Source organism: Gorilla gorilla, chromosome 3, assembly GCF_029281585.2.
Source record: "Gorilla gorilla gorilla isolate KB3781 chromosome 3, NHGRI_mGorGor1-v2.1_pri, whole genome shotgun sequence".
NCBI classification, from domain to species: Eukaryota; Metazoa; Chordata; class Mammalia; order Primates; family Hominidae; genus Gorilla; species Gorilla gorilla.
The window spans coordinates 198,355,072-198,379,220 of record NC_073227.2 but is presented as its reverse complement, the minus strand read 5'-3'; the positions used below and the strand labels follow the sequence as shown (position 1 = coordinate 198,379,220).

The 24,149-nt window shown below is 39.1% G+C and overlaps 1 protein-coding gene and 1 long non-coding RNA gene across 5 annotated transcripts in view; one reads left to right on the top strand and one right to left on the bottom strand.

Moving 5' to 3' along the window:
• Positions 1–24,149, top strand: part of LOC109026438 (uncharacterized) — a 39,953-nt gene that overhangs the window by 14,071 nt on the left and 1,733 nt on the right. The window contains exons 2-5 of one of the 3 annotated variants that reach the window (XR_008678906.2): positions 6,322–6,409; positions 7,311–7,433; positions 8,035–8,144; positions 11,519–11,636. This is a non-coding gene — a long non-coding RNA (uncharacterized lncRNA). Of the gene's footprint in view, positions 1–6,321; positions 6,410–7,310; positions 7,434–8,034; positions 8,145–11,518; positions 12,077–24,149 lie in introns of those variants that run through there. The other 2 variants (XR_002005470.3, XR_008678907.2) reach the window with 2 other exon arrangements.
• Positions 5,827–24,149, bottom strand: part of NEIL3 (nei like DNA glycosylase 3) — a 54,917-nt gene continuing 36,594 nt past the window's right edge. For both annotated transcript variants that reach the window (XM_004040663.5, XM_063705650.1), the window contains exons 7-10: positions 17,143–17,312; positions 14,961–15,381; positions 8,006–8,180; positions 5,827–6,394 (exon numbers count right to left, since the gene is read on the bottom strand). In XM_004040663.5, coding sequence (XP_004040711.1) covers positions 6,212–6,394; positions 8,006–8,180; positions 14,961–15,381; positions 17,143–17,312 — 949 coding nt within the window. In that variant the 3' untranslated portion in view covers positions 5,827–6,211. The remainder of the gene's footprint in view (positions 6,395–8,005; positions 8,181–14,960; positions 15,382–17,142; positions 17,313–24,149) is intronic.

Here is a 24,149-nt window from a genome sequence, read left to right as displayed (position 1 = left end):
TAAAAATGTTCAATAGATTGACATTATATTAAACCTCCATCTACAAAGTTTAACAAATATTTACCAAATTTCTGCTGTATGCAAAGTACAATACTTGGTAAGATTCTGTGAAGAATAAGGAAGAGTCATATATAATTTCTTAAGCAAGTGAACATTAAGAAATGCGGAGATGACAAATACAACATGATGCAGACCATAGTATACTCCAGAAAAGATATCCGTGCTGTAAAGACATCCACAAAAAGAAGTTTCATCTTTTAGGAACCCCATGAGAACACTTACTTTTTTGTTTCCTTGACCAATTTGCCAATACTGATAAACTATAATATACAATGATAAGTACCTTTAGAAAAGTACATGAAAACAGTGGATTTTTAAAAATAAAATAATGGAACTAAAATGTGTAACGAGAATTTAAAATGAACTTATGGGAATTTTAACACTGTAAATTTAACATAAATGTTAGAAAAGAAAAATGACCATAATCTCATCATACCACAATTATTTTCATTTGTGTATTTTTTCCCTTTATTTTTCCTACATAGATGACTCTTAGATATTTGTACATATTAAAGACAGGCAATTGTGGGTACAGCTACTTTTCCTTAATAAATGAAAAGGAGAATAGCTTATTCAGGGTGTGGGCATTAGTGCTTCACAAAGTTCATTCAAACCATGGCTTGTGTGACACAGACACACTTGCTACTTAACCTACAGAAGTCCAAGTCTCCTTAACTGAAAAATCAGAAATAGCGACAACACCACAACAACAGCAACACAGTCTATTACACAGAGTGGTCAAGAGAATTAAGTGAAGTGATCTGTGGCAAATATTCAGCACAGCGGCTGTTGCAAAGAAAGGTTCAATAAACAGTGGCTCTCGAAATCACTGTCTTCCTCACAGTCTATCTGACTCTCAGTTTTTTCTCCCATCATTAAAATATTTTATATTCTTGTGATGCTGGTTTGAAGTACCAGGAAATGGGCAGATAAACTCCAAAGAGATGAATACCAGCAGACCACACAGCATCTCACAAGTTAAGCATAAGGACTAACAGATGCAGGCTCTGAAATCTGACAACCCTGTCCAGGTTCTGCTGCTGTGGGAGTCAATGTGGTTGATGTGGGACAATAGCAACTGCTTCCCTCCACCTAGTGGTATAAGGAAACACAGGCACAGAGACATCTGCTCTCCCCAACTCCAGAAACAGCAGGCAACCCAGGGGATCACCTGTGCCCGCAGACTGCACCAGGGGGATTGATAAGGAGCCACAGCAGCATCAGAAGAAAGAACAGAACTGCATCGCAAGGGCTCTGTAAATGACACTGTCATTGAAACCAAAGCCTACAGTGCAGGCCAGAACCTACACACTAAACCTCAACAGGCTGATGGCATGCTAAAATAGAAGATTAAAATAGGATCTAAGCTCTCCTAACATAACTGAAACATCCAGGGTATGATGAAAAAAAAATCACCTGTCAAGCTCAAAACCAGGAAAACAGCCACCTGAATGAGACTAGATACTCAACTGAGGACAATACTGAGATTCATCAGATTTGGGGATTATCTCAATTTTAAAGCAGATGTCACAAAAATGCTTCAAGAATCAATTATACATGCCCCCAAAACCAAAGGGGAAAAAACTAGAACATCTTAGCAAAAAAACCCCAGAAATTATATTTTTAAAAAACCAAGTGGAAGTAATAGAAATGGAAAATATAATAACTGAAATAAAACCTCACTGAATGATCTCAATAGTAGAGTGGAGATGACGGAAAAGATTCAGTGACCTTGAAGACAGATCAATAAAATTTACTCAATTGGAACAAAAGAGAGAAAAATAGACTGGAAAAAAGGAAGAGAGTCTCAGGGATCTGGGCTATGTTCCTTGGGGATCTCAATAACAATCTAATAATCTAACATTTGTATCACTGGAGTCTCAGAAGAATAGGAAGAGTATGGGATTGGAAAAGTATTGGAGGCCTGGCGCGGTGGCTCGCGCCTGTAATCCCAGCACTTTGGGAGGCCGAGGCAGGCAGATCACCTGAGGTCAGGAGTTTGAGACCAGCCTGGCCAACACGGCGACAGCCTGTCTCTACTAAAAGTACAAAAATTAGCCAGGTGTGGTGGCAGGTGCTTGTAATCCCAGCTACTCAGGAGGCTGAGGCAAGAGAATTGGTTGAACCCAGGAAGCGGAGGTTGCAGTGAGCCGAGCTCGTGCCACTGCACTAGAGTCTGGGCGACAAGAGCGAGACTCCATCTCAAAATAAAAAGTATTGGCAGAGATAATGGTTGCAAACTTCCCAAATTTGGTAATAGATAATTAAAATACATCATTAACTTTGTACAATTAGAATTAATAAGGTAACACTTCACATAAAATGTAGAAAACTCATATAATAGATCCTTCAATCTCTCCATCCTTGATGATATAGTTGTCACATATATCTACCTGCACTGTAAATTTCACAAGCTAATTTCTTGCTTTAAAAGTCCCATATGTTTTAAAGAAACTAAGAGGAAAAAAATTTTATATTCCTTTAGATATTTGCAATTTCATATTTTCTGTATTGCCTCTTGAATATTTGGATTTCCACCTGGCTTTATTTCCCTCTAGCATTCACTTCAATGAACATAGTTATAATAGCTGCTTTAAAATCTGTGTTTACTATTCAACATCTGGGCCATCTTAGGGTGGGTCTTGGTTGTCTTTCCTCTAAAACTGGGTCACATCATTCTGATTGTTCATATGCTGTGTGGTTTTGGACTGTATCCTGAATAGTATAGGTATTATATGGTGAAGACTCTGGATTTGGCATGCAGTAATTTCTCACTTCACATCATCGATAGGTTCATGGAAACTGTGACTTTAAGCGAAATAATGTAAAACAGAACCAATTTCCACAAAGGCTAATTGATATAAACCAGAGTTAAATTCCTACAGCATATTTCTGGTCACAAAAACATCATCAAACTTCTAAATAGACTTCTAATGTTAAACACTAAAATAAACGTGAGTTGTACATATATTTAAGAAAGATTAATAAAAACAAAATAGTTACTCAAATTTTGGTGAATGAATTCATTCACCCTCCACACTGCAGTCAGAGTAAATTTTTTTTCTTTTTCTTAGTCACCCAAATTTTGGAGGGACTGATGGTGGTTGTAGTGGTGATGAGTTAACTCACAGAATAAATGTTTGCAAATGTTTCATACTGTGTTGTTGTGCATTTGTATGATTATTGTATTGTATACTTGGCAAATTTTTATTGTCCTATAATTCATATTCATTCATTTTCCAACCCACTTGTTCCAGTTCTGGGTTGCAGGTGGTTGGAACCCATCCTGGCAGCTCAGGGCACCAGGTGGGAACTCTCCCTGGCCAGGATGCCCTCATATGACAGGGCAACTCACACTCACACACTCACACTGGGACCATGAACATGTGCCAGTTCACCTAAAGCACACATCTTTGGGATGTGGTAGGAACCCAGTGTCTAGAGGAAAACTCACGCAGACATGTGGAGAGCATGCCAACTCCACACAGATAGTGGCCTTGGCTGAAAGCGATTTTTTTCTCATAGTTATAACAAAATGATGTTGAATGAAGTCTTATTCAAGGACCTGCTGTAGTCTTCTAAAGAGTGTTGATATATTTATCTCAGCAGCAGATTAATTTGGTTAGATTCAAATTGCAAAATCTCTTTCTTGCATGGCAGATAATATCTTGGCTCAGCATTTTTTTTTTTTTTTTTGAGAGAGAGTCTCACTCTGTCGCCAGGCTGGAGTGCAATGGCGAGATCTCAGCTCACTGCAACCTCCACCTTCCAGGTTCAAGCAATTCTACTGCCTCAGCCTCCACAGTAGCTGGGACTACAGGTGTGAGCCACCATGCCCAGCTAATTTTTGTATTTTTAGTAGAGACAGGGTTTCACCATGTTGGCCAGGATGGTCTCCAACTCTTGACTTCGTGATTTGCCTGCCTCGGCCTCCCACAGTGCTGGGATTACAGGTGTGAGCCACCGTGCCCGGCCGGCTCAGCTCTTTTATCTTAGGTTGCTCCGTGTTCAGTTTGTCCCATGCATATATGGTTCAGTGGTCAATGACATCAGCAGAGTTTCACAGAATGTGGGGCTCCCCTCTCCATGTCCTTTCTGAGATTTCCCCCTTACTTCCCAGTGGCTGTGGCTGCCAAAATTGCCTGCTGATTCTGTAGATGAGAAATACTTCAGGTTTTCTACTGAAGTTTTGGTTGGCCTACTTGATTCTGTTTTTGTTCTGCCCTCAGGACAAAAGCTGTAAAAAATGGGAAATCACCTCCAGCCTATTCTTTCTTCTAAATTTCACAGCCCTCAAGAATCTGCCTGCTTTAGTTCACTCTCCAGCGGTGCTTTTGATTTTGTCCGGAATCTAGAGTTATCTGTGGGAAGGTTGGGTTCAGCTGGAGCTCACCAGGACACAAGGAGGCAGAAACCCCCACTGAGATTTTTTATGAGAAATTTTATCATAATACAATTAAGTCTGAAAGAATGCTGTCTTTTAAACAATCTCTTTTCAAACAGGAACTTGTTTTTGTTCTTGTTTGAACCAGAATGCATCTGGTTCTCTGGGCCTCTCAGATGAAAGTTTCTTCAGGCCGGGCACGGTGGCTCATGCCTGTAATCCCAGCACTTTGGAAGGCCAAGGTGAGAGGATCTCTTGAGCCCAGAAGAAACCAGCCTGGGCGGTATGGCAAACCCTGTCTCTACAAAAAATACAAAAATTAGCCCGGCATGCTGGCACACACCTGTATTCCCAGCTACTTGGGAGGCTGAGGCTAGGGGATCGCTTGAGTCCGACAGGTTGAGGCTGCAGTGAGCCAAGATCATGCTACTGCACTGCAGCCTGGGGGACAGAGTGAGACCCTGTCTCAAAAAAAAAAGTTTCCTCATATAGATCCTGTACATTTCTTATTAGGATAAGGATGTACGTTTATCATATAACCTATTGTTTCATTTACTTACATTTTCGTGTAATTAACATGCACATTTTTGGAGACCAGACTTCATGGAAGTCCTTTTTGCAGTGGACGTTTTTTCCTCTTTATTGCACAATTAGCTTGCAGTTTCCTTCCTAATGTACTATGTACTTCACATTAGCGCAGCTAAGATTGTCAACTGTCCAGTCCAGTTCCTGGTCTGTTCTGTAGAGTCACTGCCATGTTGAGCAATTTGGGTGAAGATCACTCATTCTAGGTTGGTCCTGTCTTTTCAGTGTAGAGTCAAAACAAAATACTTATAAAACTATAAAACATGTTTTGTTCTTGCCAGTAATTTCATATGCTGTTAACTTCTATAGCTCTGCATGGAAAAATTAGTGGTAGAACGGGAAAGTGGTTCAAGCCACCTTTGTGCTGTCCTTTAAAAAAAATAGATTCAACCAGCTCTGAAAGGATTTTTTTTTACAAGCATACAGAAACACCTTAAGAGTGACTTTTTATCGAGGAGGAACAATCATAGTGATCTGTGCTAAAATTTAAATACAAGCAGTGGGGAGAGGGCGTTAGAAAAATATAAATCAACCTCTCTTTTAAATGGCTACACGCAAGTTCTTCTTTTCTTAAATGTTACTTTTATAGTCTGCATCCACATCACTTTACATGAGAACACAAATTTGAAGTCATACAAGGTGTGGCATCGCCCCAGCATCTAACAGGAACTTAATGTTGGTTGAACAGAATTTTAAAAATAGACTTGTTCATAAAGGGGATCTTATTTCTTATTATTTAATAAAACAAGAAATATCTTTAATCATATATTATAAATAGTGTTAGTACACGAGAAATGTATTCACTACAGACAGAATATCTTATTTTATTGTGTCGCATAATCCTTTCCTAAAAAAAAAAACACTGCTTCTCCCCAGTTACAAGAGACTAAAAGCATACTAAAAACACTTTATTGTCATTACTAAATGCATTAAATACACATCCTAAATGGAATATGCTGTATATCCGATGAAATACATAGAACGTTCATCAAGGCAAAAAGAAAACACGTAGCCAACAATGGAAAGATGGCACACACAAGAAAAAAAAAAAAAGAACAGTTCTCAAATATTGCAGTAACTTTTCAATGTATCATAGATATTCTACAACTTTTGTATGAAACAGAGGAGGACCAAACATTATACACAGTTTGAAGAGACTAAATGCCAGAGAATCTACAGATATTAGCATCCAGGAATAATTTTTATTCCTGGCCCATTTTCTGCCCACTGGAAAAAATTGCATTGTTTTTCCTTCCCAAGAGGACATACAAAAAAATTCTTTCCATTGTTAGGTCCAATCTTCAATACTGTTTTCATGATGGAACGCTTGCCATGGTTGCAGAATGGGAAGGACAAATCTGCCCACTGCAGGAAAAAAAGGTAAATTTACAAGTTTATACAAAAGTTATCATGATGTACAGGCTAACCCTAGGCACATGTGATTAGTGCCATATAGTCTTCACTGCTGTTATCATTAATTTGACATTGTAAAATAGACAAGTAATTAGTCGTCACCTTTAAAAAAGCTTATATCCTAAAAGAAGCATCTCTCTTACAAATTTGTTTGAATCACGCAGAAAATGGCCATAATTCTGAGCTTCCCTTTGTCTAAAGGTATATTTACAGAAGTTTCTTCACTTTGTTAAGAATAATTGAAAACTATCAAAATCTTGCTGTAATCACCAATATCCCTGCTATAGGTCTGTTTCAGTTAAACCTGTAAGATCAGGTGAGGTGCGGTGGCTCATGCCTTTAATCCCAGCACTTTGGGAGGCTGAGGTGGGAGGATAGCTTGAGCACAAGAGTTTGAAACCAGCCTGGGCAACATAGTGAGACCCTGTCTCTAAAAAAATCAAACAACAACAACAACAAAAACCCTGTAAGATCAAAGATTTGTCATGATTTTAATATTAAACTTCCTTAGGAAAAGAAAGAATCAAATACCCAGACTGAATTAGACAGATTCTATTATATTATTCTTACTAATTTTGACCTCAAGAGTGATATGAAAAAGGCTATTATATTTTTAGCAATACCATGAATATTGCTAATAATATTTTCCCATTCCATCTATAAAAGCTTCTTGAGGAGGAAATCTGTGGATTTTGTAGGGCAGAGTTACACTGTGTTCAGAGATTGAGGTCTAAAATCACTATCCAGTTTTCCCCGGGAAATTCCTTAAGAAGGTATCATATTGAAGACAGATATTTGATCTTTCAAAAAGTCCAACCAGAAAATCTTTGCGCCAGCACTGAAACATATCAATATTTTCTTTTTTCAGTTCTATTCCAGATGAAGAGTAACTAGAAAAAATATCTATCTCTGAACATTAGAATCACACTCAGCCTGATGAGATGCTCACACCGAGGAATACCGGAAGTGAGACCGACTAAACGGACCTCAGGTTCTTATCTCCTATCTTAGGTTCATCTTTAGGGATACATCCACAGACTGGAAAGGCAGGAGGAATCGCCTATAGCTAAATTGCTATTGTGCCATCACTTTTTTGGGTCAAGTGTGGTTAAGTAGGATTTGATAAGGTTATTGTAAATCCCAGGCATGTAAATTGCTTTTCTTATAAACCTTTATCCAATGCATAAACCAAAGGTTTTGATGTAGCGCTGAAGTTAGGAAGAACAAATTCTTACCTTGGATTATTAGCCACATATGTACTACTAGTACTTACTAGTCACTCAGTGTCTTTCTAACTTTACAAGCTAAGGGCAACACTTCTAGACTTGTGATTATAAATATGATATACTCTAACAATGTAACAGCTATTATTTTATTAAATTTCTTGTGGCTGAACATCTGAATTTTAAGTTAGTCAACATTCAAGCTTTAAACTGAATGCCAATATGGCTATTTCAAATTTAAAGGTAAAAGGTAAAACTAGGAAAGTATTGCTATTTGTTATACATTAATAACCAAAGCATTTAATTACATTTTAGTAAGCTAGATAAATCTTACACATACTTCAAAAAATCCACATTGTGCTTCTCTAGGTAGAGGACAGGCATAAAACTGCCTGCCCTTGTTTTCCCCATCCTTCCTCACAACTCGGAGAATGCAGAGGCGGTTGTGTTTACTGCAGCGAGGGCTGTCAGGATTTAAGGTACGAGGGCCATCTGTCATATTAATTTGAAGTTCACTGTAATGACAGGTTACAAAATAAGTACAGCATAGGAGTGCTAAGGGACCATTCACATGACTTTACCCCCACATGTCAGAATTTCACTTGTACAAAGAAATTCTATCAAAAAGTGGACCTCGTTAACATTAGGTCATTATGCAAAAGGCTGTCTTTATTCTTTGTTTTCCCAGGTAATTCTAATTTATTTCCAAAGTTACCTATGTACCTAAAACACGTAATGTAAATTTCTAAAGAACAAAAGCAGCCGGACTGTGTATCCAGTAAATCAAATTTTATTTTTCATTTGTGATATTCAGTTCTTTTCTTACCCAATATCACACTGTAGCCACTTCTTTTTCCTCTAAAATATTCTCAAGTCCAGGTTCTCCATTCCCACTGGCCCCAAAGTAGCTAGTCACAATCTTCTCTAATTATTTTCTCATTGGTAGCAAACTCTCATCAATGGCTCTGACAAGGCCGTAGAAATCACTCTCTCTGCTGTCCACTTTCAAGACAATTTTCTATGCTTTTCTTTGATCAAGGCTACTATAATAGTCGCAATCATATTCCTGCAAGAAACAGGCTGCCTGGCAGAGAGCAAAAATGTGAATTTTGTAAAGCTAGCAGGGAAGCTTTATTCTCCCCCATAATTAGGATCAAGAGTATTTGGAGGTTGTCCTCATACCCAGTGTACACAGGCTAGAAGCTGGCCTTGTACTGTAGCTGTATAAACAGAATTTTCTTTTTGAAAAGAAGCTTATTTAAATTTTCTGTGTTGTGCGTATTTTAATAATGCCTTTAAGAGAATTAGTTTTTTAATAAACTGGTTGAAGAGAAAGTGTTCACATTCATTAAAACCAGAAGTCCACCTCTTAATATTCCTATTTTTTTTTAACTCTTTAATGATAAAACAGTTAATCCATTCTCATCTTTTCGGTAAATATCTAAAGAACAAAAATATCATTCTTAAATAATTGTTAAAAATACTTAAAAATCAAAGGTGATTTCCCTTTTTCCTTGCTTCCTAAACTGCATTTTTTACACACTTCTTTCTATGATGCCTCAATGCATCATATCTAATTGAAATGTTCAGAGAATGCAATCTTTTATTTGTGATTAAATGGACTGAAATTCATTTATATAAAGGATGCTTAAATATACTGCTTTGAAAATGTTTGCTGGGATGAACTCAAACATTCTGAGGGCAGTTTTTGAAGGTTTCTTCAATAGCCATTTGCAAAATAAGAGCAGCTGCAGGCATTGTTAAATAAATCGTTACCATTAAATACTTCACCAGCAACTATTTTGATGGTAACTTGTCCAGGGTAGAGGGGTGGTGGCTGTATTTTCGAGTCATGGGTAATACCAGACCAGAAATAGGAAAGCTGAGAGGCAGAGGACTTTTCTTTTCCACAACCTTTCAGTTCACCAACCCCCTCCAAAACTCCATTTCACCAATCTCCTCCAAAACTTTAACTTCAAGGGAAGCCAGATATCTGGACAGTTGTAGAGAAGTCAAGAGATTTCACAATTAAAGCAAGTGGTTCATAAACAATGCTCTCTTAAAATTAAAGGAGAAAAGATTAAGAATATTAACAAAATTAATGAAATGATGCATTCTTATTAAAAATTGTGTGGACATAAAAACAGTTTTATATATTATTTTAGAGGCGGCTGTTTTGGATAACGGTTGAACATTTTCTAACCTACTTGTTTCAACCTAGAGAGCTCCAGGGTTCCACATATCCAGGGAGAGGTTTAGATTCTGTATTAAAATTTTTCTGGGGAGAAGGGCCAAGGTAGAAGGTAGGATTAAAGTAGAAAGGAGAGGCCCAAATGTCATCTCTCTGCCTTCATTTCTGCCTTCCACTCCATTTCTTCCTTTAAAAATTAAATTAAAAACATAGCCACAGGCTGGGCATGGTGGCTCACGACTGTAATCCCAGCACTTTGGGAGGCTGAGCCGGGCGGATCACCTGAGGTCGAGAGTTCAAGACCAGCCTGGCCAACATGGTGAAACCCCATCTCGACTAAAAATAGAAAATTAGCTGGGCGTGGTGGTGGGTGCCTCTAATCCCAGCTACTCGGGAGGCTGAGTCAGGAGAATTGCTTGAACCCGGGAGGCAGATGTTGCAGTGAGCTGAGATCGCGCCATTGCACTCCAGCCTGGCAACAGAACAAGACTCCGTCTCAAAAAAAACAAAAAACAAACAACAACAACAACAACAACATAGCCACGTGTGATCTTATTCTTGGTACTCAGAGTGTGGTCCACTGACCAGAAGCAGCAGCATCACCTGGAGCTTGTTAGAAAACACAGACGTATCCACCCCTACTCCTGATTGCCTGCAGAATCAGAATCTGCATGTTAGCAGGATTCCCAGGTGATTCGTATGCACATTAAGTTATGAAGCACTGAAGTAATGTAACCAAGATACTAATGCCACCTGTGATCACACTGGCTCTAAATATGCACAGCTAATCTTAATTTTATGATAGAAAACATTATCCAGGATAATTAAATGTTCTGATTAACTGAGGACATCTTAGTTCCTCTTTGTTTTATAAAAACTTTCTAAAATGTAGCAGATTTCTTACTTAAATGTAGCATACAGAATTGTTCGTTTTAGTGATCATGACCATCATTTTGAATATTAATTCTGGGTTATAAGTGATCTATTAATACAATAGATCGGGGCTGGCAAACCTTTTCAGATAACGTATTTTAGGCTTGCTGGTCTTATGGTCTAAGTTTGTTATCACAAAAAGCAGCCATAGATAATATCTAAACAAATGTAAATAAAGCTTTACACAAACAGGTGGTGGGATGGATTTGGCCCTGCTGGCTATAGTCTGCTCATGTACATGTCATCAGAATCAAGAACAATGCCTGAGGCATAATAGATTCTCAATACTTATTAATAAATAAAAGTGAACAGAGACCAGACAAAAACTATCCTCAAGAAGGAAGACATTACTAAGCACAGATCTGTAATTTTAAAGTGAATATTATTTTTTCATGGTCAATTTATCACAGTTTAACTTAGGGGTGTCCAATCTTGGCTTCCCTGGGCCACAGTGGAAGAAGAAGAATTGTCTTGGGCCACACATAAAATACAGTAACCCTGGTGATAGCTGATGAACTTAAAAAAAAAAAAAATCACAAAAAAAACTCATGTTTTAAGAAAGTTTACAAATTTGTGTTGGGCTGCATTCAAAGCCATCCAGCCCACAAGCCTATGGTTGGACAAGCTTGGTTTAACTCATTTTATAGATAGGGTGATTCATTATAATAAAAATACTGTCTGAATTTTTTGGATTAATTGGTCTCACTGAATGTAGATTTTGTCATACAGGATTATTTCGAGGATTAAAACAAACAAAAGTGAAATGACTCATTCTGGACGGCCCCAGGTGGTTCTGAAATCCTGTGACTGAAAACTCCAAGAAACAACCAAGAGACAAGGACATGGTGTCAGTACTTGCACTGGTGATTAAAGACAGATCTTCAACACCCCTGATGGCAGCAAACATGAGAAAATATTAATGATTTTGTTATTGTCATTTCACCCTCCTATGTGAGCCTTTGCATCAACGCAGGAAAAATTTCAACCTAAAACACATGCATTCTTTGAAACTGCATCACTGTGTTTTGCTCTGTGTTTACAGTAATTGGATCGACAACTTAAACTGTTTCTAGTAATTATTCTTAACTGTTTAAAAATGGGTTCAATCATCTAATTTATAAGCCAATAGCTGGATGGAATACACATCTATCTCAAGACCAATCAGAAAATATGCCTCATCAACACTGCACGGATTGTGTGGTAATGAGAACAGTAATTAAGAGAACAAAAGTCAAAGTAATTATCATATCATATTAAAGAAAAAATAAACTGGCTATAAATTATGAATGGACCACCTGCTTTAATAGTATTATGTTGTGAGCTTCTGCTAGGCATCTTGTCCACAAGATGAACACTATAGCTGCCAGACAAGGAGAAAAATGAAATAAATGACAGTAATTTGCAATTTATTCCTTGTAAAGTAGCTGGGTGCAGAAGGGCTGCTGGGTGAATTTATTTCATCACTTGACATTTATTCTGCTAGTTGATCTTGATTGATTGTGGAGTCTCAGTCCTGGTGTTCTTATATTCAATACATACACAGGCTGCAGCATTCCTAAGTAATGCTGGGCACTGTGATTAATCATATGATCCTATTACTAATGGCGTATGAAGAAATCATTTAAATTTAAGGTTACATTAATGTTTTTTTAAATCCCTAATTCATTAGTTAAAATGTCTGAGATTTTCTACAAAGCATTAAGGAAATAAAAATATGCCAAGATATTTCATCTAGGTACAACAAATGCCACAATATTTTAAGATGATCACTTCTACTTTCCACTTAAGCCATGGAACAGAAAAGACTGTTTGGAAATGATTTTCTGTTCCAGGACAGCCTCCCAACTCAAACATTCTTAGTTAACTCCTTAATGAACTTCTATCATGAGGCACTAATTAGGGTTAAAGTGAAAAGGTGGTGGATTTATCCAGTCAGTTAAAAGTTTAGCCCCCTTAGCTTACTTCAAATGTGAGTATATGAACAAAAGTTAAACCAGTTATCATAAATGATTATGAACAAAACATTAAAAAAACCAGTCAAGGATAAATCATCAGGATTAACTGATGGTAAATTTAGAGTTGGAATAGGAAACTTGGAGTAAACACATCTATTGAGCAGAGACTGTCTCAGAATTTGTTATGAAATAAGCTTAAGGATTCCTACAGGTTGCTCTAGGAGTTTACACCAAATGGTCCCTCACCCCACCGCTGAGAGAAGGCATCTACCCATCAGTAAAGGCACAGCTAATAAGAGGAAAAGCCAGCGAATCTCAGAATTCCACCTGAGATTACTCTAGGTCCCAACCAAAGTACATCCCTCCATAGCTGTAGGTTCCCAATCCATGAATTCAACCAACCTTGGATCGAAAATATTTGGAAACAAAAAATAACGAAACAATAAAAAAATTACACAAAATATACAGTATAACAATTATTTACACAGCCTTTACATTGAATTCAGTATTATAAGAAGTAATGCAGAGATGAGTTAAATATATGAAAAGGTGTGCATAGGTTATATGCAAGGACTATGCCATTTCATATCAGGGACTTGAGCATCTGCAGATTTTGGTATCCTGGGGGGTCCTGGAACAAATCCCTCGAGGATACCGAGGGATGACTGTAACTCCTTCTCTGCCTGTCTCCCACTGGCAAGAAAAGACATACATGGGAGGATAACCCTCCATTTATGTGTTATAAATTCTCCACTTATTTAAAAATGCTTGATGTAAGTCAGCTGCTTTCTGAAGGAAAAAAGAAAGCAGCTGAGAAAAGAAAATGGTGGAGAAATGTGTCCTGTGTTGGAGATATGACATCGGGTTGCCATAGTTAGGAATTCCAGATAAAGGGACTGGGAGGGCCAGATAAAGGGGGAAGGAGGGTCAACAGAAAATTGTTTCAGGAGCTGCCGATAATCATTAAGGAAAAGAGAGGATGACATTATGTATTAAAATTTCTGTATCACAGGTGACAAAAATGAGGGTGTTCTCCTGGACATGTAGCTGGAAGTCCTATAAAATATATCTGCTCTGGTAGTATTTATTAGTTAGAATTGCAACTTTTGAATTTCAGATACAAAGTAGCAAGTATGCTTTTTAGGACTTTTAGTTAAAGAACAACACCAGGCGTAGTGGCTCACGCCTGTAATCCCAGCACTTTGGGAGGCTGAGGTGGGCAGATCACCTGAGGTCAGGAGTTCAAGACCAGCCTGGCCAACATGGCGAAACCCCATCTCTACTAAAAATACAAAAAAAATTAGCCGAGTGTTGTTGCAGTGAGGCGAGATTGCGCCATTGCACTCCAGCTGGGCGACAAGAGCAAAACGCCATCTCAAAGAAAAAAATAAAAATAAAAATAAACACCATCTCGCATGACTGTTTGAGATCCATCCACGTTCTTTAACAGAAAGGTCACTACAGGCATCTCAGACCCCTCCTTTTAGAACACAGTATACTTACTAAACTTCTATAAAAAATAGTTCCCCTTTTGGAAGACTATCTTTCATTGGAAGGAAATATTAAAAAATGCTAACTGGTTATTGATAAGCAGTATGATTATGGGTGACAAATATTTTTCTTTATACCTTACAATATTTTCCAAATATTCTGTATTGATCATGTGTATGGTTATTGTCAGAAAAAAAAAAACCCAACTTTTCATACGTGTAGGAAATTACGTTTTTCATTTCCTTCCTTTCTCTAACATTATAATCTAGAGAAGGGAAGGGAGACAGACTACTATAATAGTCTTTTAGGGTTTGATTCATGTTACCAAAAGTAATTCAACTTCCTTACCAAGGGACAATTTCTGTCTTCTTAAAACTTAATGCAACCGGCCGGGCATGGTGGCTCAAGCCTGTAAATCCCAGCACCTTGAGAGGCGGAGGTGGGCAGATAACTTGAGATCAGGAGATTGAGACCAGCCTGGCCAACATGGTGAAACCCCGTCTCTACTGAAAATACAAAAATTAGTCGGGCCCGATGGCATGTGCCTGTAATCTCAGCTACTTGGGAGGCTGAGGCAGGAGAATCGCTTGAATGTGGGAGGCAGAGGTTGCAGTGAGCTGAGATCACACCACTGCACTGTAGCCTAGGTGACAGAGTGAGACCTCGTCTTTAAAAAAAAAAAAGAAAAGCAATTATCTTAAAGACCAAGGTTAAAAGCATCATACCTGTTAGAATATCCAGGGTTGCAGCTTTTAAGCTCTGGTGATGAGTAGTGGGCTGTTTTCAGTTTTTTATGTGCTGGACTAAATAATTTAGATTCTGAACTGATTGTAGGTGATATGTTTACTTTGCTGGATAGTTGAGTTATATCGTTTGTTGTCTTCTTGGAGGGGTGCTGTATATCATTCAAACAAACATTGGTAGGAGGAGAGTTTTGAAACTCCTCATCTAGTATCTGGTTTTGCTTTGTTTTTCTTTCCAAAGTACTGGATTTATTGCTAAAATCAGTCAAGACAAGAGTTGTAGTTCCAAATGCAGTTTTCCTGTTGATCTTGACTTCTGTATGAGGTTTTCCAAAAGTATTACACGGGTACTTCATTAAGTGGCTAAAGACAGTAGAATTTTCCTCATTCTTGAGCACTGAATCTGGAAGGAGAGAGAAGTAATTCTGCAACAGTCCCATAAATATAACATACTGATTATGTGAAACATCTTTTTATTTGATTAAAAAATTTACTTCACTTTATTACAGTGAACTAATATATAGAACTAATAACACAAAGTTAGCTCAGACAAGTTAGAATTAATCATCTTCTGGCTAGGAAATGAAATATTATGTAAAATGCAAAATTTCGACTTCAGAAACCCAGACATGGGTTTAACAAAGATTTATATTTGCTTTTTATTATGTTTAAGCATTTAAAGGTCATTCAGTTATCAGTTTTGCTAATATTAGGCAAAGCATTAAAAAGTGGTAGTTAAGAGATGATATCCCATAAAGCTTTAGGTCAGCAGTTAGAGACCTGTTTCTAGACTACTAGGAATGACAAGGAATGACAAGACAAAGTGAAAGGCTTATTTAAAATAAGTAAAGATGAATCACAAAGACTTAACATCTTTTTTTTTTTTTGAAACGGAGTCTTGTTCTGTTGCCCAGGCTGGAGTGCAGTGGCGCAATCTCGGCTCACTGCAACCTCCGCCTCCCGGGTTCACGCCATTCTCCTGCCTCAAACTCCTGAGTATCTGGGATTACGGGCACCCGCCACCACGCCTGGCTAATTTTTTGTGTTTTTAGTAGAGATGGGGTTTCACCATGTTAGCCAGGATGGTCTCGATATCCTGACCTCATGATCCACCTGCCTCAGCCTCCCACAGTGCTGGGATTACAAGTGTGAGCCACCGCGACCGGCCAGACTTAACATCTATTAAATACAATGTTTCAACAGAGTATCCTAGGATTTTGGAATCTGTACTATAATACATTCTATATTATCATTAAGATGTCTTTCTGACTCAGAAACATTAACAAGAAAATAGTTAATGAGACATATAAATGCATTTCAGAATGTTGAAATCAATGTGGCAACCTAAGATTGTGTTTTTCCATGGGCTCCATCTCTGCTGAAGGATACTGAAGAAGGAGGGATGGAAATAGGAGATGCAGCACAGCAAAGCTGTGCAAGGAGTGATGTCTGCCTTTCTGGCCCAGGGAACAAAACACAATATGACAGTTGACACAATGCGGGGGTGCGTAAGTCAGGAATGAACTTTCTCATCTCTAATTGAAGAAAGAAATAACACTTTGAGAACACAATAGAAGCCGCTGCAATGAGATGGCTCTTAATCACAGGTTTCCTCTGAGGTTTTACACGCTCTAAATGCATGAAATCGTGAGCTATAAAGAGTTATTTTGAAGGATTTCAATGAAATCAGTACAATTGTCTGGATAAAGATTTTAATAACAAGGGGTAGAAGGGATAAAGAAGAGAAAAAATTCAGCATTTTTCTATTCCACCTGCAAAGATATTCTTACAGAAATCCTCCCTTTCAATTTATGAAACACTTGGACTGAATAACAAACTCGAAAGTTGCTGAAATCTGCATAAAACAAAGCTTTATTGAATAATTCATTAGAAACAGTAGAGAACAGATGTGATCATCTCCATTTTTTTGAGATACAAAGGCACATACTGTTATAGCACAAACATGCTTTCCCTCCCTGTTAAAAAAAATACTCAACAGAATATTAGCATGGTTTACATGTAAAAACTGGCAATTCCTTTAAACCTTTGAGAAAGAAATTTTATATAGTTATGGAATATCAAGATGGAGCAAGATATATTCCTGACTTTGTATAATTAACCCTCTTAGAAATGTAACAAACTCAAAATCAAAATTCAGTCTTACCAATAGGCCTTGAGGTCAAGCAAGCACCACATGCCTTAGAAGAGGGCTTATTGATTAAAGTACACACCACACAGGTCCAGTGCTCTTCCGACTTCCGAGCCACGGAGTCCATAACATGATCCACCCTGCTGGATGTCCAACTGATTATAGTATTTCTAGTCGGTAGCTTGCTATAAGATAATTTTTAAAATTAATCATTAACATTGTTGTTATTGCCTTGTTCTTGTCTGGGTATTTTAGAAATGATTATAGAACCATTAATACCCCAATGCCATCTCTTTATTATTGCTTAGAAGTTAGTACTGTATCTTAGAGTCTTTTTTTTTTTTTTTTTTTTTTTGTAGAGATGGGGTCTTGCTCTGTCATCCAGGTTGCAGTGTAGTGGCACCATTATAGTTCACTGCAGCCTTGAACTCCTGGACTCAAACAATCCTCCCACCTGAATCTCCTGAGTAGCTAGGACTACAGGTGCACACTGGCCTGCTTGGCTAATTTTTAAATTTTTAGTAGAGATGGAATGCTGTGTTGCCTAGGCTGGTCTTGAACTCCTGGCCTCAAGTAATCTTCCTGCCTCAGCCTCCCAAAGCGCTGGGATTAAGGCATGAGCCACTGCACCTGGCCAGAGTAAAATGTTTTCACCTGGACCCTTTAACAACTAATTGTTGTTAAAGTGAGAAACATCAAATAAAAGTTATTTAGAGTCAAATAATTGAGTAGCTTTTTTTTAAACCAACTAAAAATATTTGATATCACATTAGGAAGTATTTCTCAAATAATGTTTTAAGTAATTGGTACTTTTTCCCAAACAAAATGAAAATACCTTTATTCAATTAAATGATGGGAAAATACACCTATGCAGAAATTAGAGGATTGAAAGATGTGAAAGTTTTATATTTACTTCATGTGCACAGAAAACTCAGGAAACTCTAGAATTTCTCTACAGTATCTGCTGAGCACTATGTACATTCATTAATTCATAATGATGAAAAAAGATATCTCTTTGTGTTATTTCCCTTCATGTAAGACTGCTTCATGGTGGATAGCCAATTAATAGATTAGCAAGCAAACAATAAAACCCTGATTTTTGGCCACAAACATAAATCATGATTCTCCATCTGAAGTCCTTCATTGACCATGTATTTTTACACAAAATGCCTTTATACGGCTGTGACATAGTCCTACTCTCTAATGCACAGCTAGCTATAGGTCTGGATATAGAGCATGTCACACAGTTAAGCAACCATGGCAGTATCACAGATTCCCTTCATGATCCCAAACATTAATACTGAACAAAGCTCTTGCAGGTAAAGGCTATGTATCTTACATTTCAGAACATGAGTTCTTTGACTTTCAAAGGTAACCTTGTCTCCTGTGACATTTTGTTCCTTACATATAATTACACTAGTTTTAAAATTCAGGAGTGTCTGGTAAAATAATAAATAGAATAAGAAAATCTGAAGGTAAGATACATCTCATTAGGATTCTTTTATCTTTACTTCCCTTGACTTTTAATGCCACTCAGTATTTATTATCCCTATGGAATATCAGATCTTCTACAGAATTTGTTTATTTGACCTAATCTTTGTCCTCTACTAACTTACTTTGAAAGGCAGCATGATGCATTTATCTATAATTAAACAAACACAATTTAAATGACTTTTAGATTTTCCATGTGCTCCAACTTTTCCCTATTTTCATTTTCTTCTGTCCTAAAAGTTTCCCTGATCATAAGGAGAATTTTATTGTTACATATGGAGGCTTTGGAAACATTCTTTCCTTTCCTTACTGCTCTATTTCTTAATCACTCATTAATAAATTCTTCCCAATCTCCACTTGGATGTGTAAGAAGAATCCCAAACTTAATGTTTTGTAGTAGGATGAATAATGGCCTCCCAAAGACATAGGGCACAATTCCAGGAATCTATAAATGTTACTTTATAAAGAAGGAGGGTTTGCAGATGTAATTAAGGATCTTGGCATAGAGAGATTATTTTGGATTAGCTGATGGTCCCTTAACCCAATCACAAGTGTCTTTATAAGAGAGAGGGAGGGGGAGATTTGATACACACCAAAGAGAAGGCAAGGAGACCACAAAGGCAGAGGTTGCAGTGATGTAGCCACACATGAAAGAACGCTGGCAGCACTGGATGCGAGAAGAGGAAAGGAATATGATTCCCCCCAGTTCCTCCAGAGGCAGCACAGTCCTACCCACACCTTAATTTTGGTTCAATGAAACTGATGTTGAGCTTTTAGCATCCAGCGTTTGAGTGAATGCATTTCTGTTGCTTTAAGCTACCATGGTCATGATAATTTATGATGGCAGCCAGCGGAAACGAATACAGATAAAATTCATGACCCACCAGGCCGGGCGCGGTGGCTCACGCCGGTAATCTCAGCACTTTGGGAGGCCGAGACGTGTGGATCACAAGGTCAGGAGATCGAGACCATCCTGGCTAACACGGTGAAACCCCGTCTCTACTAAAAATACAAAAAAAAAAAAAAAAAAAAAAATTAGCCAGGTGTGGTGGCGGGTGCCTGTAGTCCCAGCTACTCGGGAGGCTGAGGCAGGAGAATGGCGTGAACCCAGGAGGCAGAGCTTGAAGTGAGCCCAGATCACGCCACTGCACTCCAGCCTGGGTGACAGAGCGAGACTCCATGTCAAAAAAAAAAAAAAAAAAAAAAATTCATGAGCCACCAATCTGCAATTCTACTATTCTATCTCATGTCAGGAAATGGCATCAGCATTGCTCAATTCATCAGGCCCAGACCTAGAAGTCACCCTTAACACTTCCTTTTCTCACATCCCACTTCCAGTCCATCAGCAAATCCCGTGGGATCTGCTGCAGATGCAAATTTACATGAAACAAAAGAAGTTTAACTTTCCATGGCTTGACGTGTCCTCTGCACACTGGGGTGGGCAGCGTGGAGAATGGGAGCCATAACTCGACCACATGCCGGGGACTCAGAGGACTGCAGGCAGCGGTAATCCTGGCGCCTGGGTGCTGCCAGCATCACCTCACATCTGCTCAGTGCCCAGGGAAACTATTGCCCTGGTGACCTCAAGGAGCAGGCGGACGCTGCCCTGAGGCTTGAGGAGAAGGACCTGAACAAAAGATACTGCATCGTTCCGAGCTCACAGGCCACCATGATCCAGGCTGCCAGGCCACTCTACCCCTATACTACCCACCCTATCTCAGAAACTACCTGGTAGAGGGGGGTAACCTGAGGCACCTGAGGAAGATCAAAGGGCTGGGGTTCTCAAAGTCAAGTCCTCAGGCCAGCAGCATGGGCGTCATGTGGGAACGTGTTAGACATGCAGATTCTCAGGCCCCTCCTCAGACCCACTGAATCCCCAGCTCTAGGGGTGGGGCCCGGCAATCTGTGTTTTCACAAGCCCTTCAGAAAATGCTGGTACACACTAAAGTTTGAGAGGCACTGCTCTCAGGGTTTCCTTACAGAGAAGTACTGCTTAAAGAAAAGATAGAGGAAGTTGGAGATGTGTCACTATCAACAGCCAATTGTGAAGCTAAAAGTTTTCTCATCTAGCCGTAATAAAAGATGTAATGATATTGTTGGTGGTCATATGAAAAGGCAATCAAGGAGTTTGCAGCCAGAAACATAAAGGAACACAATTACACAGCTGTGTCAGGCAGTGAACTAATAATATCTCATTTTTCTGATGTTTGTGGTGTTTAAAAAATGTAATTTGTTGTGATTTCTTATTCTAAATATTCACATTAGGACCTAACGTTGTAGTCATAATTTTTTATGGTTTTTCATAAATAAGGGCCCCCAAATTATATAAATTTCTGGCCTTAACCCTACCTCAACTTCCAAAATTATCCTAAATTCAACCTTTTTTTCCCACCACCTTCTCTCTCTTTCCCGTCACCAGCATTTACCACCTGCACTACTGTTGAGAGCCCCCGATGCTGCCACTTCACTCTGGTTCCATGACCGTCACTATTCCACACAGCAGCCCAAATCATCCTCAGAAAACCCAAGTCACTTCATGCTGCCCTCCTGCTCAAAATCTCCCAGTGGCTTCCCAGCTCAAAAGTATTGGCAACAGTCGCCAGAGTGATTAATCTTTTCAAACATTAAGTCAGTTATTTCACGCCCGTTCAAAACCCTCCAAAGGCTTCCCATTGTACTCAGAAACTTTCCTTGGCCAAGCCGACTCTGCATGCTCCTTGGTCCCTCCCAAGCAGAGAGGCTGCCTCTATCTCTCATTCCCTCTGCTTGGTTCAGTCACACATGCCTTCTTTCTCTTCCTTGAACAACTCAGAGGCTTTATGCTTTTCTGGGCTACCTTCTTTGAAATTTTTCCCCCACCCTCAGATTGTTACAAGTCATCATATCTTTTCAACAAAGTCCTCCCCACGGACTTATCTGCTACCCTATCAAAAACGAGCCGTCTCCGTCACTATTCGCTACTGTGGCTGATGTTCTTGAGAACACTAATCACCACTTATCATTGCCTCATGTCTTATACATGTATGTGTAGATAGGTTTTTTTCTTTTTCTTTTTTTTTTTTTTCAGACGGAGTCTCGCTCTGTTACCCAGGGTGGAGTGCATTGGCGCGATCTCGGCTCACTGCAACCTCCACCTCCCGCGTTGAAGCAATTATCCTGCCTCAGTCTCCCAAGTAGCTGGGACTACTACAGGTGCACGCCACCACACCCAGCTAATTTTTGTATTGTTCGTAGAGATGGGGTTTCCCACGTTGGCCAGGCTGGTCTTAATCTCTTGACCTCGTGAACCTCCCTTTCAGCCTTTTAAAGTACTGGGATTACAGATGTGAGCCACCATACCTGGCCCAAGAACTATAGTTTGACACATAACCTAAAGATCTTTACCAGAAATGGTCTGAGATGATAGCTGAATCGTAGTATTTGCCATCACTGGGAATGCACAGAGGGAGGAGAGGCAGAAAGGTCCAATAGAGAGCCTTGCTGTTGCCTTAACTTTGATAATCAAAAGAAAAGGAGCCCATGAAAGAGAGGCAGAAGAAACAGAGCTATAGGAACAAAGATGGGAAGTGATGGAGAGAATTAAATTCAACTGAGTCAGCTGGCACGGTGGCTTATGCCTGTAGTTCCAACACTCTGGACAGCTGAGGCAGGAGGATTGCTGGAGGCCAGGAGTTCAAAACCAGCCTGGGCAACATAACAATACTCCATCTCTAAAAATAAAATAAAAAATTAGGCAAGCATGATGGTGCATGCCTGTTGTCCCAGCTACTTGGGAGGCTGAGGCAGGAGGGTCACCTGAGCCCAGGAGTTCGAGATCACAGTGAGCTATAATCACTCCACTGCACTCCTGTCTTTAAAAAGATTAAAATTTTAAAAATTTAAAAATAATTCAACTGAGTTAGAGAGGGTGAGGCTTGAAGAAGCCTATTTAAGACCTCTGGGAAATAGGTGATTTTCAAGAGAGCAGTTGTAATAGATATGTAGGGGCAAAATTTGTTCATTACGCCTATATTTATTGAATATTTGTAGATAACTATATTCCAGTGGGAGGAGATCTATTTAAGAAAAAACTTGGCTGGTGTGGTGGCTCATGCCTGTAATCCTGTCACTTTGGGAGGTCGAGGTGGATGGATCACCTGAGGTAAGGAGTTCCAGACCAGCCTGGCCAACATAGTGAAACCCCATCTCTACTGAAAATACAAAAAATTAGTCAGGTGTGGTAGCATGCACCTGTGATTCCAGCTACCTGGGAGGCCGAGGCAGGAGAATCATTTGAACCTAGGAAGTGGAAGTTGTAGTGAGCCGAGATCGTGCCACTGCACTCCAGCCTGGGTGATAGATTGAGACTCTGTCTCAAAAAAAAAAAAAAAAAAGCCAGGCGTCGTGGCTCACGCCTGTAATCCCAGCACTTTGGGAGGCCGAGGCGGGTGGATCACAAGGCCAAGAGATCGAGACCATCCTGGCCAACATGGGAAATGCCATCTCTACGTACAAATACGTGACATCTCATGTATACGTATGTAACAAACCTGCACATTGTGCACATGTACCCTAAAACTTAAAGTATAATAATAATAAAAAAAAAAAGAGTTGGTTTGCAGACAGCACTAAATTCTCATTGACTGGCAACCAACTACAGCCACATTTCCAAACTAGATGGTTTTTAGAGACCTGAATATGTGCTCCTGAAGGAACAAAATATCCTGTGTGCAGCTTTCCAAATGTTCTCCCTGTATACCTTCCCATGTCTTGTTTCGTCTTTCAGAAAATCCTTTTCCTACCTCTTGTCTTTGATGAATTCCTATTTCTTTCTATACTAAACTCAAAGACTGCCTCTTTCAGAAAGACTTCCTTGTCCTTCCCAGGTAGACTTAAGTGTTTCTTCTTCCATACTTCCATTGCCAGTAGGATAAACATGTCCCTTTACAACACTTCCATCATGGTGCTTTATCTATTTACCATTTACTTCCCACATTAGCCCTTGAGCACTTTGAGAGGCTGTGTTCTATTTTGTCTTTGTATTCCAAGTACCTGGTGTACAGTAGACCCTAATAAATAAAGGAAATAACAATTAAAAAAATTTAAAGTCCCTAATGAAAGGTAAAGACTACCTCCTCTGTTTTCTTTAAAGGAAATAATACTCACATACATAAATTATATTAGCTAGCAAATAATTAAGAACCAACAATAAGCCGGACACGGTGGCTCACACCTGTAATCCCAGCACTTTGGGAGGCCAAGGCAGGCAGATCACTTGAGCTCAGGAGTTTGAGACCAGCCTGGCCCACATGGTGAAACCCCGCCTCTACTAAAAATACAAAAATTAGCCGGGCGTGGTGGTGGGTACCTGTAATCCCAGCTACTCGGGAGGCTGAAGTAGGAGAATCACTTGAACCCGGGAGGCGAAAGTTGCAGTGAGCCGAGATCACACCACTGTACTCCAGCCTGGGTGATGAGAGCGAGACTCCGAGACTCCAACTCAAATAAAAAAAAAAAAAGAACCAACAATAAATAGTATCAGTATTAAAAGT